The following is a 21,294-nucleotide window of genomic DNA, read 5'->3' as shown; positions in this document are numbered from 1 at the left end:
CTTGTTAAACAAGCTACAAAGTGCCATCGTCTCCAAGGGAAAGAAAAAAACAAAAACAAAACAACAAAGGCAAAAGCAGTAAGGATTGCATTGCAGAGGCATCTAAAGAATTAGAATTCAGTGTCTCTTGTTTAGCTTCCTACTTTCTTTAAGCGTAAACATGTGAGATTCCTTCATCTAGTCCACTGTGATAAGCTCAGGGTGTCCTTGCCCTTTGATTTCCCTGTCTGCTGTTCCTCACCTTGTGACATTACACAACTAGCATATATAGCAAAATTAGGCTGGTACAAATATACCATATACAACATATTCAAGAAATACAAGAACAGAAAAATAAAGTGATTACATATGTACTTAATCCTTTAAAACTTGTATGCATTTTATTTAAACAGATATTCACTTCTTGTCTTGCTATTAAGCTAAAAAAATATGTAAGAGCCCAGCTGTTATTTTTCATGTGTTAAAGTTTGAAAAATTCATTTAACTTCCAGCTTCAGAGAAATCTTAACATTCGTAGAAGGCAAGTAATCAGAAATGGTTGTATTTCTTTTTTATTTTTCAACTTTAACTGAACTGCTGAAGATTAATTCCTGTGCCAGACATCCAAAAGCATGTACAATTTAAAAGTAATCAAACACTTTATCACCATAATGAATTGTACAAATACCGGTTAGACTGCAATTTTGAAGATTTAGATGGATAAGCACAAGCTAGCAGCAACACATCATTGCAACAAGAAGCATCATAGAGAGAGATAGCAATGGAAAAATGAAAAAAAAAGCTACCATGTGAAGTAGCTTGTTTTGTTCTCAGGTGGAGTTCTGTACCTCATGAAAGAGATACATTATTTGGAAAGAGGCCATTGACCAACATAAAGATTATAGTTTCTACAATCTGATTAAAAAAGATTTTCTTCATGTAAGGAAAGTTTTGAAAGATTTCAAAGGTATCAAATGCTACTGAAAAGAGGAATAAAAGAAGCCTCTGAATTTGTGCTGCTTAGGAAAAGAATTAAACAGTTTCCCTTGCATCATGGAATGGAAGATTTAATTGGAATTAAGTTATGCAATGTTCTCAAGAAAATCAAGTAGTTCTCCATAAAACAAAATACCACAGACCAAAGAACCATTTGCAAGGTGCTTTTAAATGTGCTTCTTTCCACATATTTTGCTGGGAAGCAACACTATTTCCCATTATTTTCAATTAAAAACTGGTTGCAATTGAATGATGTACGAAGCTAAATGATGTATGACCATTTCACTAGTCTCATTTTCCTTAGTATCTATAGCACACTTTCTAAAGATTTGAAGAATTCTGTTTTTGATTTGATAGCTTACCATATTCTATTTACTCTACCCCTAGCTTAAGCAAATTGTGGTAAAACCAACAAACATAAACTGAGTTTTAGCTATCTTGGAGGTAAGATTTTATTATCTATTATATATGGATTTGGGGAAAAATGTTCAGTGGCAACTAAAAGAAAACATTAAGACGTGGATTTAGAATATGTAATTTAGAAAACCGAAGAATCATGTTATTTGTTTTAGGGAAGTTTTTTGTTATTTTCCAAATCTAAGCAAGGTCAATCAACTGTTGTAATATTTGAATTGTACAGTTCACTGCTTTTTCATCTTAAGCTCTAAGAAAGCACAGAGTGGTATTTAATAAAGTATATTCTTTTTATTCACTTTTGTTAAATACATGTTTATAGTTAAGAAAATTTAAAAAATACATGAAAATTCAAAACATTTTTAAACAACGCATGTAAAAAGGAAACAGTGCAATTTTTATTAGAAATACAATAATATGTCACACTATGTTGCAAGCTAAATGTTTATTTCAAAATTGTAGGCTGCATATAAGCAGTGTTTAATTTTTATATGACTATGTAAAATTACTCTTTCTAGATCTGTTCTTTACATTGGAGCTCTTTTACTAATTAATGAGTAATCAGGGAAAAAGAATGAAAGAGAAATTACTACAGGCACTTAAGACATCCTGAAGAACAGATAACTGTAACATGAGCATCATGGAAGAATCTGCATACCTGGCCCATTTTCTACCCACTGGAAGAAGCCACACTGTTTTTCCTTCTCAAGACGGCACACAAAAAAGTTCTTTCCATTATTGGGACCAATCTTCAACACAGTCTTCATAACACATCGCTTGCCATGGTTACAAAATGGAAAATCCAAATCAGCCCACTGCCAAAGAAACAGGTTTCAGGCACATGTGATGGCTATGAATTCCTTATTTTAAAATGGACAATAGAAAAAGATCTACAGGGGATGCCATGGAAGAAGTTCTTCTTAGTACTTAGATTAGCTTTATCTCTTTTGTGAACACTTTTTAGATTTTTCTTTAACATCAACTGCAACTGCATGCACTTTGACTGGGACAAATTGAAATTATGTTAGCACAAGTTTTTTTTTCAAATTTAGGCATTACTGTCTTGAGTTTATCTATTAACCACCTGATAGTCATGACTGTCAGGCCACTTTTCAGGCCAAACTCTTTTAAGACACCTACATCCATAGCAAGGAGCAGAGGCCACCAATTGCAGCTAGGAAGGTCATGTTAGGTATTAGTGCAGCAGTGAGAGGGCTTGCCCAGGCAGATTACAGAATCATCATCCTGAGAGGCTGTCAGGATTTTGGCTAGCCAGAAACATGACTGACAAATAGATCTAGTTTGTTATAGTCCTTTTAAAAAGAATCTGATCTGAAGAACTTGTACAGGTCCCCTCAAACCAGTATTTCTCTTATGCATCTGTTTCACATCATTCAGAAGTAGATAAAGAGCATTTGCACAAGCAGGTCCCATCTCAACACTAAGAGAAGTAACTAAAACTGTTAAGTTCAATAGCTATTATTATGCTCTTAGTTTCAATTCAGTATGCAAGAGTATTTATGTCAAGCTTTAAATGGAATAGATCCGCTGTCCATGATTGACAGGTCACTGGGCCAAGGAGGTTGCAGGAACAAGCACTGATTATAAAAACAGGTTCTGAAGTCTTATACGTACTTGAAAGTAGTCACACTGAGTTTCCCTGGAGAGGGGGCAGCAGTAAAACTGCCTTCCCTTGTTTTCTCCATCCTTTCTCACAACTCTGAGGCTGCAGAGACGGCTGTGTTTACTGCAGCGAGGACGCCCCACGCTCGACATACGAGTATCATCTCTCGCATTAGTTTGAGGTGTGCTGGAATGACAGGTTACAAAATGACTTCTGTGTAATTTAAAAGGGATTACCAGCCAAAGAACTCTCTTCCACCACTACAATAGCTCACCCAGTGTACTTCTGCACACAGTGACAGATAAAGGACTTTCTTCTCTAATGCACCCTATTGCACCTTCAAAGCTGAATGAACGATTGCGAGTTGCGAATAGACACGACTGTGTGCTTTCCTTGAGGTATTATATCGGTTTTCCCCACCATGTCTTAAATTATTTTGAAGTACTCAAATTCATGTATGAAAAAAATAGATATTACTACTGATGTTATATTGCCCACCTAAAATTCTGACACATTCTAAAAGAGTATTCTGCTCTCAGTGGGAAAAAGACCAACACCACTAATTATGCCAGTCTGAAGGCATTTGTATGCTTCATAGAAAAGACTCTCAGCCTCTTTACTGAAAAGATACAGTAATGCTCCAAATCACATTTGGACAAGAAATAATCCAGATGAAGTGATGAAATAGTATTCTTTGAATGGGGTAAAGTCTCCTTCTTCCTCATGATTAAGACAATTTCTGACTATCTGCAATATACAAGGTTTCATTTAAAAATAGTGACATGAAAAAGATTAATGCTCTGAAATGTGTCTTTCCAATATATTTATAGAACAGAAAAGCAGTAATGGAACCTTAATGAAAAAATATTAATTCATTCTGGTCAATTTATCAGCTTAGGAATTTTATGTTGTCTTCTATGTCTGGAAGACTGCAGTCCTGCAGACACCAGCAGTTTTATTCCAACACCTCACTAAAACACAAGGAGATAAAAATAACCAACAGATTTTTGTTAGTTTTGGTTGTTTAGGAAAATACTATAAAAATAACATTTCAGTTGATTACTTGCTACAACTACCTGTTGTCATGATTGATACTATTTCATTTCTTGTTTACAGTCCTCTGTATTCCCAATTATCCTGCCTACAGCCTCAGTTCTTCAGTCTGTACTGAGAGTGTGAGGAGGAATTGTATTCATTCTGTCTAGCCTGGCTAGTCAGCGAGATAATTTCAAAACCGGTGCTTCAGCAATGTAAGAAGTAATTTCTGTATCTCAGAACAGACACATGACGAAGAATTTTGTAACATATCATCAATATTTCACATTCAGCCTGCATAATTTACCATTGTAAGTGACATCTACCTTGCACTCCCATTACTGTTGTTACTATCTGCCCAACTTTTCTGTGACAACCCTCATAGATTCTCACATTTCTCTTAACTAGGCAATGGATGTGTCTGAACAGGGCTCTGTAAATAAAAGTATGGGTAGAGCATTGAAGTGGTTATATATAGAATGGGGAGGGAAATTAAGAGTAAAAGCAGTGATGGGAAGCTCATCGAGATAACTGTACAGAGCTTCCTCTCCTGGAAGAATGCTGAAACCTGGTAGTTGACAAATAACTTCAATTAGAATACATTCATCCAGATAGCTTCCTTTTGTAATCTTTCACACTGATTTTAAGATCTCTCTAAACAGATAGCAACTACAGTGCTAAGACCAGACAACTCCTTAGGCAGAAATGTGCTTGACCTATTAAAACTAGACTGGCCTACTCAATAGGAATAGCTGAACTATGAACAGCTGTTTAGCTTACAGCAGTACTGGCTAGACGCCAACATCAAGACAGCCTAGGTAATTCAGTGCTTTTGAAATCTGAATTAAATTATAGTTAGACTAGAATAAGTTACCTCTGGCAGAAATCCAAAGACAACACTGTCTGAGCCAAACAGCACAGTATTCAATTAATCTTTAAGGATAAAGTTAGTTTATAGGATTATAAAGACTTGCTTTCATTTTAGAATACATACCTGATTGCTCTATTATATGGGTGAACCAAAGGTACATGATCAGTTTTCTGTTTCTTCTGTATGTGTTTGAAAGAGACAGGTTGCTGACAGGAGGACGAAGCCAGGGCAGTTACATGTGTTGAGCACTCCTTGTCTGTGCTTCCTCCTGACTGGCAGGTATTGCTTTGGATCTGTTTACAATTGCTTTTTGGAAAAACACACTGAGCGTGTCCACCAGATACCTGGATATCATTTCTCAAAACATTTTTGTTACCAAGATCTGTTAAGACAAGAGTTGTAGTTCCAAATGCAGTTTTCCTATTGATCTTTATTTCTGTGCTTGGTTTTCTGAAATCATTACAAGGGTACTTCATTAAGTTTGTGTTAAAGGCCGCAGAATCTTCAAAACTCTCCATCTTTGGAACTAAGGAAAAAAGTTATTAGTTATAATCCATCTGCAAAGAATGCTACATTATATTTCTGATATGTATTCGTAAGTTGTCGTTGGAGAATGAAAGAGTAAATTTACAGTACCACCTCAAAACCTGTCATAAATTAGATAAGAGTACAAAATTTCTTACAATAAAAAAACTCATGCACTCTTAAGAGTCATGTAAAACACGTGTTTCAAGATAGCATTACTATTGCTTGAGTAGGATCAATTAACAGTACTATGTAAATGAAAGCTATTGGACAATTAACCATAAAAAATTTATTTTGGCCCAAACACGAGGATTAAAGTATTTAAATTTTTCAAAATAACCTTTTATAATCCCAGTAATGGGAGATAACAGAGTATAGCACCTCCAAGCAGTGATGCATTATCCATTTTTGAAGTATTACCTTCCTATTAACACAAAAATGAATATTCATATTTTGGGGTTTCTAGTGTTTTCAGAGTTCCCATCCTTTCCAAACTTTGTGTTCATCCAAACTTAATTACTGTAAGAGGCTTTTCAGTAGAAAGCAGTTCAGACATTTGCTTTGTGGTATAAACAACAGTTTCTTCACAGAATCAAAGGCCCTCCTAGTGGGCAATAATAATTTCAAAATAATGGGAATAGTTTATTAATGCCAATTTAATACATAAGGAGTCTGTAGGTAATCCCTTTCCTGAGAAAACCGTGAAAACCTAATGGCATCCTATGTGCAAACTTTTTAGGTAGCTGAGAAACCACAAAGTTCCAGGAGAGAGTCCTTCCTTTTCTGTGATATCCATTGTATTCCATACAAAGAGGGAATTAAGCAGAACACGGGTAGATGAGACATACACAAGAACATGGGTAGATGAGACATACACACTCTCTCCAAAGGCATTCTCACTCAGAAACAGAATAGGAATCTCTACATTTGACTTGGAACACTACTTGTTTCCAGGAGCCTTCCATTTTGCCACTACTGCACAGTGAAACACACTCGTTTCATTCAGACTTTTTAAGAAAGAATAGTAGTAGCTTGGCCTTGTGCTTAGCAAAGGAGCATGGAAATTGCAATGTAATGGTAAATAATTATCTGTCTACAAACTGAATTATTTCAACTGTAGGGCCAGCAGCTAATTTTACAGACAAAGTATTCCATCCTCAAAAATTCAAACTTTTCTGCTGACAGTTGGTAATTTTAGAAACAATATAAAAAACAAACACTGAACCAAGTGAGAGGGGAAACTCTTAAGGATTAAAGAAAAAAAGAGGTAAGCAAACCCATATTGAAAAAAAAAATCTCAAATATCACTCCTATGCAAAAATAAAGTCTTATTTTTAAAAAAAGTATTTCCCAACAGTATTCCATCAAGTCCAAAACAGCTTCAAATTCCACACCTGATTTCATTAATTGCATATAACTAAATCAGTAAAACTCAGAAGTACAGGAGAAGGAACAAGATATTGTTTCAAATCTTAAAGCCTTTGTACACATACTGTCAGCTAGCCTTTATAATATATTATGATACATTATAAAGGCTAGGAGACAGTATTAATTCCAGGATAAATGTTAGTTGGTAAATCTTATTCTATGAATAGATTAAAATTTTCAGGTTTCTGGTGCTGATTTGGCAGAACAGTTATGCAAGATTAGCGTGTGTTGACAGCAACTGTCATGTAAGGCACAAAGACATAATTTTATTGATTCCTGACCTGAGAAAATGAACTATAGCTAATGCCAAATAAGCATTTTCCACGCATCACTCCAGTCATAAAACGATTAAGCAATGAAGCAATATTTCATGTAGATAGCAGCATTAAAAGCTCCAACAGGACACAAACAACAAATTGAGGTAAGAAGTTCAAAATCATTTTTACTCTGAACTTGAAGGGAAAAAAGCAGCCCCAGAGAAACCTGGCATCCTTTTAGAAAAGGGTACTAAAATATACTGTTTTGCTCACTTGGAAGAATGACAGGTAATTTTCCAACCTTTGATGATTTTTAATTCAGACTTACACTGCAAACTTTGAAGGATTTTAAGGAGAGTTGAAAGAATGGAGATTTTTCTCACTCCTTGCCCCAGTAAAAGCAAAGGTTCACGGAAGACACTGATCTATAGAATCCCACCTGCACGCCAGGTTGGAAGATGACACTTACAGGGTTTAAGACAAGACGGTTTCCATATTGCGTGTGTAAGATTTCCTCAAAATCTGACTTCAGGTTAGCTAGTTACACATATGTGATTCACAATGAGACACTTCTACATAAAAACTACACTGAAATCATAGACCTCCCTTCTTTCCCAATCCAGATGCCAGACAACCCTTCAGTACCTTCAGGTCTTGAAGTCAAACAGGCATCACAAATTTCAGCAGAAGGCTTGTTTATTAGGGTGCAGCACATACACGTCCACTCCTCTTCAGATTTCCGAGCTACATGTTCATTAGAACATGACCCCCTGCCATATGCCCAGCCAATTAGGCTGTTTCTAGCTGGCAGTTTGCTGTGAAACAAAAGAATGATGTTAGTGTTTTGTGACGTTCCCTCTACAAATTGCCCTACACCACTCTGTGCAGGGAGGCATGGGCTAGAGAACAAGCAGTGTGCAGTGTTAAGCCTCCTATCAGAGCTTGGACAGCATGTCACTGTTCAAGTTTGATTTTTCTTTTCTTTACCTCAAGGGCAAAGATGCTGCAGAAATAATACAAATAAAAATATTTAAACAAGAAATTGACATAAATTTAATTATTAACTTAGGTACTCTCCAGGACAATGCCCCAGTCTCCCAGATTCCCTACCATTTCCAAGTACTGCAGCAAAAAGCTTGGTGAGAAAGGGAGACTCTTTCAGGGCTTTCCCCCCATCTCTTGTATACAAAACTTGTTAACAAATGCATTACTGAATGAAGAACTGTTTAGAAGATGAACTGCAGAAATCACACAGTCTAGCAAATAATTTTTTTTTTGTTCTCATTTAAATGCTACACATAAGTCCACTCTGTTATCATAATAGCCAAAAGCATGGAAAGCTTTAAAAGTTAGAAAGTCCCTTGTGTGTCATCATTTGCTGGAAAGCCTTTTAAAAATGTAAGAACCTGTAAAAAATTAAGGAACCTAGCTGTGACTTGTGAGACAAAGCTACTCCAGACACCACTAAAGATTTAATTGTATTTATTTTCCTGTAAATTGTAACTTCCTATGTTGATAGACTGATTTAGAATCAGAGTTACTCCTTTATAGCTTTCTGTTACAAGGGGCTGCTCTTGTCATAGTATCCAAACACTGACAGCATATTAAATGTAACTTGAATTTACTTGTTCAGTAAGTTATGTATGTATATTTTTAAGTGCTATGATATTATCCAACTTATGGTTGATAAGTTGTCAAGTGGTTTTTTATATAGTTTTTGTGGAATTCTGGACTTTTTGGAGACTTTCATTAATCTTAAGAATTTAAGCACTTCAATCAATAATGCAAATGCTGTAGTTGGGCACTGTTGTGACACTCCTTTAACCCGTCACTTTTCCCATAATGATCACTTACCACTCTAGTAAGAGGCTAGAGTTCTAAGATAATGGTAGAGATATCCACTACCTACTACATCTTCCACAACAGGAAAACTAAGGAGGATAATGAGAACTGCTCACATACCAAAGAGTCTGTGCTGTTGAGAGGCAGAACAGATATTACAGCAGCATTCAACAAAATACTGTGGCTAACAAACAAAACAGCTGAACTGTAAATGTTAAAATGGGTATTTTCACGTAATTCAATCAATTGTTCTACTCGGTTATCAAAAATGCACTACTAGACTGAATATATTCAGTGTGTCATGTTTGGGAATTTAATTCCATGTTGTTCCACTGGGTCATCTGTCCTGTCATTATACCTCCCCACACCCTTTCCAAGTTTATGAAATATGTGGGGAAATGTCTATTTTTTAAACTCAAGGTACATTTGAATTTGATGGGCTAAGTTTATAATGGGTATTTTCTAATTTTTTTTTCAGTTGAGCAAAATCATAAACTAGTTGACTTGACCCAAGAACCACTGGGTTAAATTCTACAGTTTATGATCTGTAGCAAGTCAGTCTAATCACATGAGCCCCTTCCAGTCTTTAAATGTGAAAAGCCTGGAATGGCAAATAAATTACTTGAGCTATACATAGTTTTACATGGTAACAGTTACTATAAAATTGAAAAGAGTGCAGTAGAAAACAAAGAACTGACCATTAGGATAAGGACAAGACAAGAAAATATCTTTATTTTATAGCTACCACTACCATGTTTTTCTCTTAAATACAGCACTCTAATTGTTTATTTAAAAGTACAAAAACAAAATAGTAAATCACTACTTGTTCTAGAAAACAGAAAGATTTTTTCCTGACATTGTTTTCTACTTATCTGACTCAACAGAAGAACACTGTCTTCCTACACTTCTGCAAAATATTTCTCATTATTACTTTCTGGAAATACAGCAGATTTGGGTTATCAGCTTGTGAAATATTTATCTTCCATGCTGGAATTTTCGATATTTGATCTGTACTCAAAGGCAATTTTTTAAGCTTTAAGCAAAATCCTTTCAGCCATCTGAGTCTTGAAAGAAGCTTGGAGGTAGGAGAGGGATTTGTGTGTTCTGTAAATCTTATCTAAAACATATATATGTATATATATATACACACACACACCCCCACACACACTAACGAGGCAAAGTCACAAAGTGAAACAGCATCTTATATTAGACTGACAGAGAGTATAAAGGCAGAATTCTGAAGCCTCAGATGAAAATTTTCAAGAATAACAGATGCCTAAGTCTGAATAAGGTACTTTTGGAACTTTTACCTTTTGACCCTTTGTGATATCAAATGCACTTTCTGCTTTCCTGAAATAAAAGGAGGAAAGCTGCTGCTAGCACAATTTATGTGGAAGTGAAAGTGTCTCTGCAGCACACCTATAGCAAAAACTTTTAAAATAAGGAGAATAAGGAGGAAGAAAAAGTACTAAGCTCCTAAAATATTTGCTGCACTATGAATTTACTGAAGTTTTAGTTATCCTTAGTATAATTCTATATCCAGAAGAAAATTGCACAAATGCACAGCTATCTAGATATGCCAGGATTGACGAGGCTATCCTGCAAAAAAGATGACACAAATTCCTATTTCATGATATTCAACTCACTTGTATAGAAACATCGATGCCCTTTATATTGATAACACCAAGAACAAAGGGCAACTTTTCCAGTGACTTAGTTTCAGTGAATAAATCTGAGTACTCTGAATTGTTTTGTAATTCCTACATTTGATTACAGTAATAGCTACTTCAGAATAGATGACACCTCTGAAAAGAACAGTAGCAAAGAATCAAAGCTTCTAACCATTTTTAAATACCAATAGCCAAAACTTAACAGCACTTTGAGGAGCTTAAAAATGTCACCATGCTACCATCATACCTAACACTGACAAGCTGGGGATCTGCCTTTTGGCATCGAGAGCAGAAGTAAGTCATCCTGCTATGGTCTCCCAGGCGACACATGGTGATGCTGCCACCGCACTCCCTGCAGGCTGGGCGCTTGTACACTTTGTAGTGTGGGTATAGCGCAGACCCCGTTTTGCGGCACTACAACAGAACGTGTTTAAAATCCAGGTTAGAGACTCAGGATGCATTTTACATGAGTCTGACAATAGAAAACCCTACATACACTGTCAAGTCAATGACTAGATGAAGATATTTAAGAGACACTAATAAAGGCTATCCCTGTATTTCACATTATTTTATGTAAAGAATTGACAAATCACGTATAACAGTGTCTGTAATTCTGTACATAATTAAATAAAAGGGAAAAAAAAGCATAATATCAAGGTGCAAGCAAATACATGCTAGGAACTCTCTGAGTTCAGCTGGACCAAATAGCTCTCATTCAGCACCAGTTGTCTTTGACCTGACACCTGCAGGAGTCTTCTTGAAGAGCTAATGAGCTCCAATCAATGCAGCATAGAAAACAAAACAAACATAAACCACAAAACAAACACTGCCTTCTCTCACACCCAAAAGAGCCAAAAACACAGCACAGCTCAGATGTGATGCTACAATCTGGGTTAATAAGCCTTCCCAAAACGTAAAGAACTGTGCAATGCAGAAATATTCCCAAGATTCTGAAAATGTTAGGTAGTGCCCAGTAAAGTTGCTCAGCTCCATCTTGGCCCTGGCCATGCCAGACAACCTGGCTCATGAAAAGCCTCTTGGCACTATGGTAAGCTCCCCAGATTCTGGCAGAAAGCCATATTAAGTATAGTACAAGCCCAAGGGCAGTGACCTGAAAAGCCTCCAGACAGCTGGCAGGCACATTTCATGAGACAATTCCCAAAACACCCATGAAGTCAGCATAGACACACTACAGCTAAAAGTGGCAAAAAAAAAATCCAAAGAAGTGCCCAGTAGAGATGCAGCCAACTCTGCTGAGCCACCCAAGTTTCTGCCCTACAATTGCAAATCCTTGGACTCAGTTCCAATGACACCACAGCTGGCCAAGTAACACCAGCACAGCTCTGGCAGAGTTCACTAGCTCTAGCTCCATAATGTATGAAAACTCTTGGAGTTCTCCCAAAACACAGGTGTCTTTGAGCACAGTATATTTGCTTCTGCTGTGCTCTTATTCATCAGTTTTGCTGAAAGAGAATTCTTGTGCCAGTGAAAACTAGTAATTCAATCAGAAGGAATTACTAATATATATTTGCATGAATATTCACAGTTGCCTCCTCAAGGTTTCCAGTCAGTTTCTTATGAGTAGCTTTTTTTACCATTCAGTTATGCAAAAACCAAACAAAAGCAACAGCTTTTTACACAAACAAGATTCTTCATCTTTGCATCTGTAATGATGCAGTATGATGACTGCAAACAATCTATAACAGCCTATAAAAATTCACGCACTATCCCTCATTAACATATTTTCATTATGTCTCTTAAAGATGGAAGGAGAGGCTAGCCCTCTTAAAAGTACTTGACTGGTGAATACTTGCTAAGTGTGGACTACAGAAGTTTTCAAACTGGCTAAACAGAAAGTATAACTTGTTCGTTATCAGTCCAAAAGCCTTTAAATTTCTGAGTATTAGAGTTGATGCAGAACTAGTCTCTTTACTGGCAGACTTCACTACAAAGTTCAGAGAAATGAAAACATTTCCCTACCAAAAAACTAAAGCACTCTTTAGTGAGTCAAGGGAAAATAGACATTTTAAGCAAACTATTAAATAAAGTTTTAGCCTTTATGATTTTAGGAATGTTAGGTGCCCTTACCCTCACCTACCAAAAAAATTCTTTTTAGCACTGCTAGCTCTTTGCCTTTCATGAACATCAAGAGAAAAAGACAAAAATGTCACTACATCTGTTCATTTTTTTGTATGCGGCTTAAAGAAACAAAACATAGAAGAATTAGGTCAAATTCTCTCTTTTTCTATTGTGAAAAGTTAGAGCACCAAGAATTATGGAGTTCATACAGGAAGAAATTAAGTCCTACTGAAGTTATAGCAGAAGGGAGAAATTGTAATTTATTTCACTTTATCAATCAAAACCATTATTTTGGTTAGGAAAAAAAAGTCACTAGAAGTTGCAAACTATTTAGTCAAATAAATTTCATTGCTATTTCAAGTTTTATATAGGAAGCCACATCAACTACCTTCGTACTTCCCTGGGACAATCTCTAGTTCCCAGTGTGAAGAGTAATCTTTATGTTACCTTACTCGTAAATTTGTGCTTAGCCTACATCAATTCTGACATGTTCAGACTGGCATAACAGCACATGCACAGAAAGACTGAAGTGGCCCTCAGGCAGCATCTGTGATAGTCTTTTGGGCCAAGCTGTGCATATTTTGACAATCTTGACTCTCCCTACCTTTGTATCATCTGACAATTCACAATTAATAAAGAGCACACAAACCAACATTCCTATTCATGGAAACACTTGCTTTGTTGCATCTTTATACTGTTTTCACAAGATGATCACACACAGCTAACATGCCAGAGTAACATTCTAGAAGTTTTCCAGAAATATGTGCCAATACCTTATAAAAAAGCAGGGTAAAATCACGTGTCATTTTCACCAAGTGACGTATATGCTCATCTGTCAGCTGGCAAACCTGTAAGAAAGACAAGAATGAGTTTTAGAATATTACAATGCTAAGAGACCAAAAAAAGACCTATGAGGCAGCTGCACTTTGAACACTGATATGGAGCTGCTTTTCTCCATGTTGTGGTAATTCCCTGACTCTGTATTATATGTATCATCTCAGTAAAACAGTACATGTTTACATTCTGTACTACAAAAACTCACTGCATGCATACCAAACAACATGCTTTGCCTCAACCATGCAAAACATGTGCTAGAAAATTCAGTTGTTTTTCTCTATATTGACCAAAGAGTTCATGAGCACACAAATAAGAGTTAGCAAGTCTCACATCCCTCCCAATTTCCTCATGGATCATAATATGACCTATCATTTGAGGCTCTTTCCTCTGAGACATATTCAGGAAGAATACAGGAATCAAAGGCATCACAATTAGAGAGATGTATCAATGAAATTTATTTTTCTTAAGAACCCAAATTTTTAAATCACTTTTTTTTTTCTCTGCATATCACAGCTAAACTTAAAGTCCAGATTGATTCTATGAACAAATTTCAAAATACTATGTTTAAACAACTTTTCAGTTACTGATCTTCTACAGTTTCCACTTACATCCTACGTTTTGCAAATGTGATCTTCTCAACCAAAGTTTGAAAACACATGCTTGAGGATCTTAAAACAGAAAAAGTATTATAAACAATGGTAGAAAAAACAACTGATGCCAGCTAGCAGAATAAGAAGTAGAAGAAGCAGCTGCAAAAATTGTCAACTCTACCACATATACTATTTTGGGTAGTAAATGAACAAAAAAACCTGAGCACTTTTCACTTTTCCTTATTTATGGACTGTCAGTTTAATGGTAGCATAACAGGATGTCAGACTTAAAATATGAAAGTTAATCAGCTCCAAGGAGTGCCATGACAAAAACCTCCTGTTATAATGATAAAACATTAATTTAGTGTTCAAGAAAAACTTAAGAAATTACAGATGACAAAATAAAGGTAAGAACATAGCAAAATATTAAGTAAATATGTATTTAAATTATTAATATTTTGGTGTCCTTAAAAACCATCTTGAAACATTCACCCACCTTAAGAGCTGGATGAAGACCACTATCAAACAGTGCTTCATTCTTTATGATATTTCCCACTCCAGGTAATACTGCTTGATCCAGTAACACATCACACAACATACGGGTGTTCTGCTGCTTAATCTCATGTTCTGCTCTTGAGAAGCTAAACTTTGGAGAACAGACATCCAAACTTTCCATCATCCTCACTTTCTGTTCACACTCAGCTGCATTTCTGGAAGAGAAAAATACACTGATTAATTTTTATTTTAAATATATCCTAATATTGCAGTGTGGTTTTAAAAACAACACAACACATTAGGACATTATACGCAGATAACCAAAACCATGAAAATACCAGTGACAAGAAGTGGCATGGAAATTCCATTAAATACCTCTTCCAAAAATAGGTCAGTGATACATGCATGGAACATGTATCTAGTCCAATGTATAAAAAATCATCTAATTTTGTTCCTAGTAGCTTGAAAAATATTTGCCAGCTCCTTGCTTTTAAACTACTTCCAAGATGGAAAGCCCATGTGCTTGGACCCCCAAACATACCTAACTGTATGGTTACAGGGTCCACTAGTTACAACATGACATATATATATATATATATATATATATGTATGTAAAATATATTTATACATCATATTTCAAAGAATCACAGAATATTCTGAGTTGGAAGAATCCCACAAGAAACATGAAGTCCAGCTCTTAAGTGAATGGCCCAAATGGGGATCAAACCCACAACCCTGGCATTATTAGCACCATGCTCTAACCAACCGAGCAAATTATTATTATGTAATAGATTTATGTATTAGTAGATTATTAACAGTAGTTACAAAATTTAGAAAAATATATATTCATATTTTAAGATATGTATTATTAGGATAAGCATATTCATTTGAAAATAATACCATACAAGAAGTCTTGATTTGTGTTTTGTAATTTTATGCACTTATATATGTTTTATTAATTTACACACCCATTTCCACTCAAGAGCCTTGATCACTAAAATTAAGCTTGCTGGTGTTTTTTTCAGCAGTGTGAAGTACAGTGCTAATGGGCATAAACATCTGCTTAATGTAAATTAGAACAATTATAAAAATCTGCTTCCATAAAGAAAAAAAATAAAAACCCAACCTTTGGAGCATAAGAACTTGAAACCAGTAATCGTGACAGGTTGTTTGTTACTCTTGTTGAGAAATGAGACTTGGATAGAAATTAACAGAGCAATGGGTTTAAGCATACAGATCAAAGAATAGAATTAAATCCAACTTTCATTCCCAGTCTTGACACTACCTAATGACATTATGGCATAGAACTACTTTAACTGAACATAAGCTCTGATAAAAAAGTAACAAAGTCAAATTACCACACCAACAAATGTGATATGTTTAGAAAGTTTTGTCTTGATAGAATCCAAGCACTTAACAATTTGTACATGATTTTTCATTTAGCTTAAAAGAATGTTATAAAAAGAAATAAACTGTTTCATTGGTTTCTGCTTTACCTATACTCTACTGTCACATCCCAAAAACAAACAGTATCCTCCACAAGCTGTATCTCCAAAATTGGTTGTCCTCCGTTTCTGTCTTTGCTTCCATCAGGATTAATGCGCATGGTACCATTCATACCAAAGTGAATCCTCGGAAAGAAAGAGAGGTTTTATAGGTATTTTAACTTCACTATTGTTTCCAAGCACTACACCAGTCTATTTTCAGAGCTGTGAACCTTACCTTATCAAGTCAGTATGCACGTACATTAATTCTAGTCATTATCAGTAACACAGCAACAAACCTAGCTTACAGCATGCTCAATTCCCAAAGAAGAAAGGATGCTCCCCAAGTAAAAATCCTTCCAAACACAGCTGTTTTTGTGCAGACTTCATAATTCATTGCACAGAAGTCAAACCTGATCATTAAGAAGCACCATTTCTGGTGCACTTAGAATTTTTTTCATTTAACATGCTGATCTTCCAACACAGATTCTTAAACTTTCAGGAAGCCTGAAAGAAATGAGGCCACTTGACCAGAAAATCTTCTGTTAAATCAGGCAGAAGTCACCTGGTATGAAAAGAAAGAATTTAGTCCCCATATTCCCACCACGGTTATCACATTGCAGCAAAATCCAGTAACACCATAAACAACATAATTAGTATTTGCCATATGTTGTTTTCTGCTTTTCTTTGCCTACAACCACGGCAAAACCTGCAAGTCAATTAAAAATTAATAAAAGAAATAAACTGAAAAATGCACAGATGGCAAAGTAGAAGAACAGACCCTTTCAAGCATTCATTTTACAGATTAGAAATGCTTTAAGAGGTCTTAAGTTTTATAAAATATTCTACGAGGAGCCATGCTTGAGCAAAGGACCAGTCCGACTATTATCACATACATTTTATTTATTACAATTTCACCTGGTACAATCAAGTCCTAAAAACCCTAAGATAATGGGTGATATAACACTGTATATCAGAAAAAGTAGATTATTTTGTAGTTACAAGAAGATTTAACAGACTAAACTACACAAATGACCAAAGAAATGCAATATCAGGTCTCTATTTCCAGTAAGCCCAGCTTTCTTACATTTCAGGAAGGACAGGCATTTTAAATATTTACAGATGGGGTAAGACAACATGTCATTAAGCCTATTCTTGAAGTTAACTCTTTAAAACATGAAGTAATTAATGCTATGATTTACTTAAAAACCTGCATCTTTCCAAGTCTCTTCTTACAAGTCAGATCAGGTGATATAGTTGTTTCAATCACTTTTATCTTAAAAAATAATTTTCAATTCTCAAGTGCCATGAGTAGCAATGCACAGGCTTAATGAGCCAAACTTATTTTTAAACCTAGACAAATTTATTTTTAAACCAAACTCTTGCATCTTGCTAACAAATGGTAAAGCATTAAATGCTACCAGAAAATTATTTTTCATTCAATTTTATAGCTGATGGTTTCATTTACAAAGCTCCAGTATACTGTTTGAAATAAACTTTAAGAATCATAACTATTAGCTATTCTAGTGCCTTCTCAGTTCATGACTAGAAAAAAAAAATTGAATCACCACTACACATTTACATTCAAAAGCATTAAGAAATTTATAAAATTTAATTCTTTGATGTCCTGAAATAGGGCAAAATATAAATCTTCTTTTTAATTACAAATAGAAAAGTCATGCTAATTAAACTTAGGAAAACGTTATTCAATGAGAACTAGTAGTAAGGAGTTGATGATTTCCAGTTTTAAACTAAAAAGGTAAGACTTTAGAATTATTTCGTGCTACACGACATTGCAGGGATCTGAATGCACTGCATGTTTTATAACTGTTTTGTCTCCAGAAAATGCAACTTCCTGTTTGAAAGAAAGCATGTCAATAAATAACTCTCCTTTTTATATACCTTTACATGAAATCTTGGAGTAAAGCAGTAAATTATCTAAACATGCGACTATACTGCAGAGGCTGATGAGAAGTTTCTCTCCAACACTTTCAAATCTCTGCAAGTGCCATTAGCAAGATCAAGATGACCCCCCAAATACATTCAGTCTGAATACATAGGAAGCCTTTTTCTCACTTACCTCAAAGCTTTCTGATCAAAATACATAAAAAGTTCCTTTCCCAATGTCTCCACACCCCTGTAAACATGTCCAACAAGGAAATCATGACCAGAGATTCCCTCTTTACTTGCAGCAGTCTGAAAAATGAGTACACACACACACACAAAGATTAAAGACAATTTATACTGCTTAGATTCTAGCACCAGTACACATTCAGCAAACAGCTGTACAAACTAATTTTCCAGCCTGGACAACATTAACTATTTTCTCCTTAAGCATTCTACCAAAAACAATGGGACTATTAACCCAGGAAGCAGTCACTATTGCTAATGCTATCATAACTTACCTTAATTTTTTTCCTAAATGAATCAATATATCTTTTTTATCAGGGAATTTTATGCCTTTTACTTCAAGTCATGAATTTATAATAAGAGTTTCAGACTGGTGTAAAATAAACAGGTACAGTTTGAATATTCAAAACATGTCAGTATCAATTCTGCCATTTGCAGATCTATATCCTTCTTCAAATGTTAATAACAGCCCTTCAGTATTTTGCACAGTGCATTGTGTATTACAGAAAAGCCTCCACTGAGCCTACAGAGATATCTCTCTCTTCCTACTAGTCTAAAGTCTAATCTCAGAAGCAGGTGAGCAGCAGGCAGGACACTACTAAAGGACAAGACAAATGTGAAATTGAAGCAGTCATATTTTCTTGCTTAGCAGATGAAAATATATTGAAATTATAAGGGATGTCTACAGGTTATCTGGTCCAAACAAGGTCAAAGCAGAATACACTTAGGACAGGGAGCTCAGTCAGATTCAGAGCAGCTCCAGGGATGGACACTCCAGCATCTTTGGGCCCTTGTTCCACGGCTTGACTATTGTGGTGGAAAATTTTTCCTAATACCTAATGAGAACTTCTGTTGTCACCCACATCTGCTGCTTCTCACCCACTGTGCATGCCCAACAGGAGCCTAGCTCTGTCTCTTCCATATCCTGCTTACAGGTACCTGAGGAGAGCAATAAAACCCTAGTTCTGTCAGCTTCTCCTTGAGCACCATATGCTTCATTCACCCTGGTAATCATACCAAAGGACTCACTCTAGTACATTATTATCTTGTTATCACTGAGGAGTTGCAAACTCAGGTGCAATTGCTGCTTGGAGGTAAGCATCACTCTCCTCAACCCGCAGAGGCCAGCACGGGGCTGTCCCTCTTCTTGGAACATGGAAGTGACATGGACTCAGCTTCTACATGACCCTAAGGCCCTTTTTTGATGCAGAGCCATTTCCCATCTGAGCAGCAGCCAGGACTGTGCTGTTCCATGACACTCTTCTGTTCCAAGTGCAGGATTCTGCAAGTTTTCCAAAGGCTGAACTTAACTTTCTACCAGCTCATTTTTCTCAGTCTGCAAAGGTCCCCCTGACTAGCACCCCAAGGTCCCTTCAGGCCCTGCTGGAACCTGTGAGCAGCAGATTCACTGTCCTCACAGCTCTGACTGCAAGGCAGACACACATATCAGTGCTTCAATTGCAGCACTCAATTTCAATGCAAATATGTATGAATGCAACTCTGGCAAATCAGCCAGGCTTCTGCTAGTTAGTGACACTTCAGAGCTACTCTCTATGCAATCTCCCACTGTATTATTACCTTGAAATGATATACATTTAGAGTTTTATGGTTAATATTCTGTCAAGTAGGAAAATAAAAACATTTCTTGCATAACACTTACTTTGTCTGTTATCAAAATATGAAGAAAGCAAAATTTTGCTCCCACGTAAACAGTTCATACTTTCCAATAAAAGTATTGGAGGCTGTTGCTGCGCAACAATGTTTATTTGAACTTTAAGCCACTCAGGGTTGTTAAAAATAAACCAGAATAAGAAATTACTAAGATGGAAAACTAACTTGTGTTTTCAAATATTTAAAGTTAAATTCACACCTCTTCGGTATCAGGCAAAACCTTACAGTCATCATAGCACAAACTCTACTAAAGCGTGTAATCTTCAGCAGTGGCCAAGGCTTTGGCCATGGTTAGCAGCCTCTGTGAAATCTAAAAAGTGCAAGACCCCTTAGGTTGGTCATTTTCCAATGAACAGAGGCTGCCCTGAGGTGCCTTTTACTGCACAACATGATGATAATGAAATCTATCTGAGGGAGTGAGATTTCTTTTTGAAACCTTAGGAGCGCAACTCCTTACTTCAAAAATCTGTCCTGAAAGGTATTAACCTCAAATCTCCTGTTTTTTTCCTACAGCTTCAGCATCGCCTTTACACATCTGACCTGCCCAGACCTATTATGCTGCTGCCAGGAATATTTCACAACTTCAAGGAAGAATAAAGGCAGTATTGGCGGATGACACCCGCCACCACCCACGGACGACGGCAGCCGCGGCACGGGGTCACCAACCACCCCGCTCGGGGCTCCGGCCGCCAGCCCCCGGCACCCCAGCGGCTCCTGCCCGCTCGCTTCTCTCACCCACACCAGGCGGCGTTTACCACCGCGGACAGCCACGAGCAAAAACGCTGGGCCCCGCTGCCTGAAGCAGCTGCCCCGCCCTGTCCCGTCCCGGCGGCCGGGCCGGCAGCGTCGCTCCCCCGCCGTGTCCGTGTCCCCGTCCCTGTGCCCTCACCGCGCCGCCCCGCGCGGCCCGCACGCGCTGTCCCCGGCGCAGGCGCGCCCGCAGGCGCTCGGCGCAGAGCGCGCAGCCCGGGCCCTCCACCATGGCCGCGACCGCCGCCGCCGCTGCCGCCTTCGAACGTCCCGCTCGCCTGAGGGCGGTGCGGCCGCGCCAGGCGCCGCCCCGCTGCTTCCTGTTTGTTTCCGTCTGAACGGCGGCTCCTGCTGCTCCTGCATTGCTCCCTGGGCCATGGTGGGTCCCTGGTGTTGTCTGGAACGCATGCAAGTGGATCTTCCTCCAAGACTTAATCCACAATCAGAAATTAATTTCAGCTTTTAAAAAGTCGGTATTTAATAGGTTTCTGCAGTCAGTCCAGGTTTACAGAAGTCAAATGCTCCCACTCCTTTACCCACCACATTTGAAGTACAAACAAGCATAATGAACTCTGCGGGCTCCAAGAAAGCTGGGGGAATTTGCATTCCAAGGTTGC

General features: G+C 37.0%; 1 protein-coding gene across 1 annotated transcript; it reads right to left on the bottom strand.

Annotated features, from left to right (window-relative positions):
- Nucleotides 1-1,762: 1,762 nt before the first annotated feature.
- Nucleotides 1,763-20,930, bottom strand: NEIL3 (nei like DNA glycosylase 3). Its single transcript, XM_041480164.1, has 10 exons — nt 20,817-20,930; nt 18,207-18,322; nt 16,139-16,273; nt 14,644-14,857; nt 13,494-13,568; nt 10,889-11,055; nt 7,775-7,944; nt 5,043-5,445; nt 3,025-3,199; nt 1,763-2,204 (listed from the first exon to the last, which is right to left on the bottom strand). Exons 1-10 carry the CDS (start codon nt 20,907-20,909, stop codon nt 2,028-2,030), a joined length of 1,725 nt encoding a protein of 574 aa, XP_041336098.1. The 5' UTR covers nt 20,910-20,930; the 3' UTR covers nt 1,763-2,027.
- Between the last annotated feature and the right edge of the window lie 364 nt (nt 20,931-21,294).

This window comes from Pyrgilauda ruficollis, unplaced genomic scaffold (genome assembly GCF_017590135.1).
Source record: "Pyrgilauda ruficollis isolate IOZ18807 unplaced genomic scaffold, ASM1759013v1 scaffold5, whole genome shotgun sequence".
Lineage (NCBI taxonomy): Eukaryota > Metazoa > Chordata > Aves > Passeriformes > Passeridae > Pyrgilauda > Pyrgilauda ruficollis.
Note: the sequence above shows the minus strand (reverse complement) of the source record. Positions and strands in the feature narration are given on the sequence as shown.

What these genes read in the sequence shown, in the direction of transcription:
- NEIL3 (XM_041480164.1), bottom strand. Translation starts at nt 20,909, where the DNA reads ATGGTGGAGGGCCCGGGCTGCGCGCTCTGCGCCGAGCGCCTGCGGGCG. An exon ending in GGGCCGCGCGGGGCGGCGCG is followed by an intron (nt 18,323 to 20,816) that starts GTGAGGGCACAG and finishes CTCATTTTTCAG; the next exon opens with ACTGCTGCAAGTAAAGAGGG. An exon ending in CCATATAATAGAGCAATCAG is followed by an intron (nt 3,200 to 5,042) that starts GTATGTATTCTA and finishes CTGTCATTCCAG; the next exon opens with CACACCTCAAACTAATGCGA.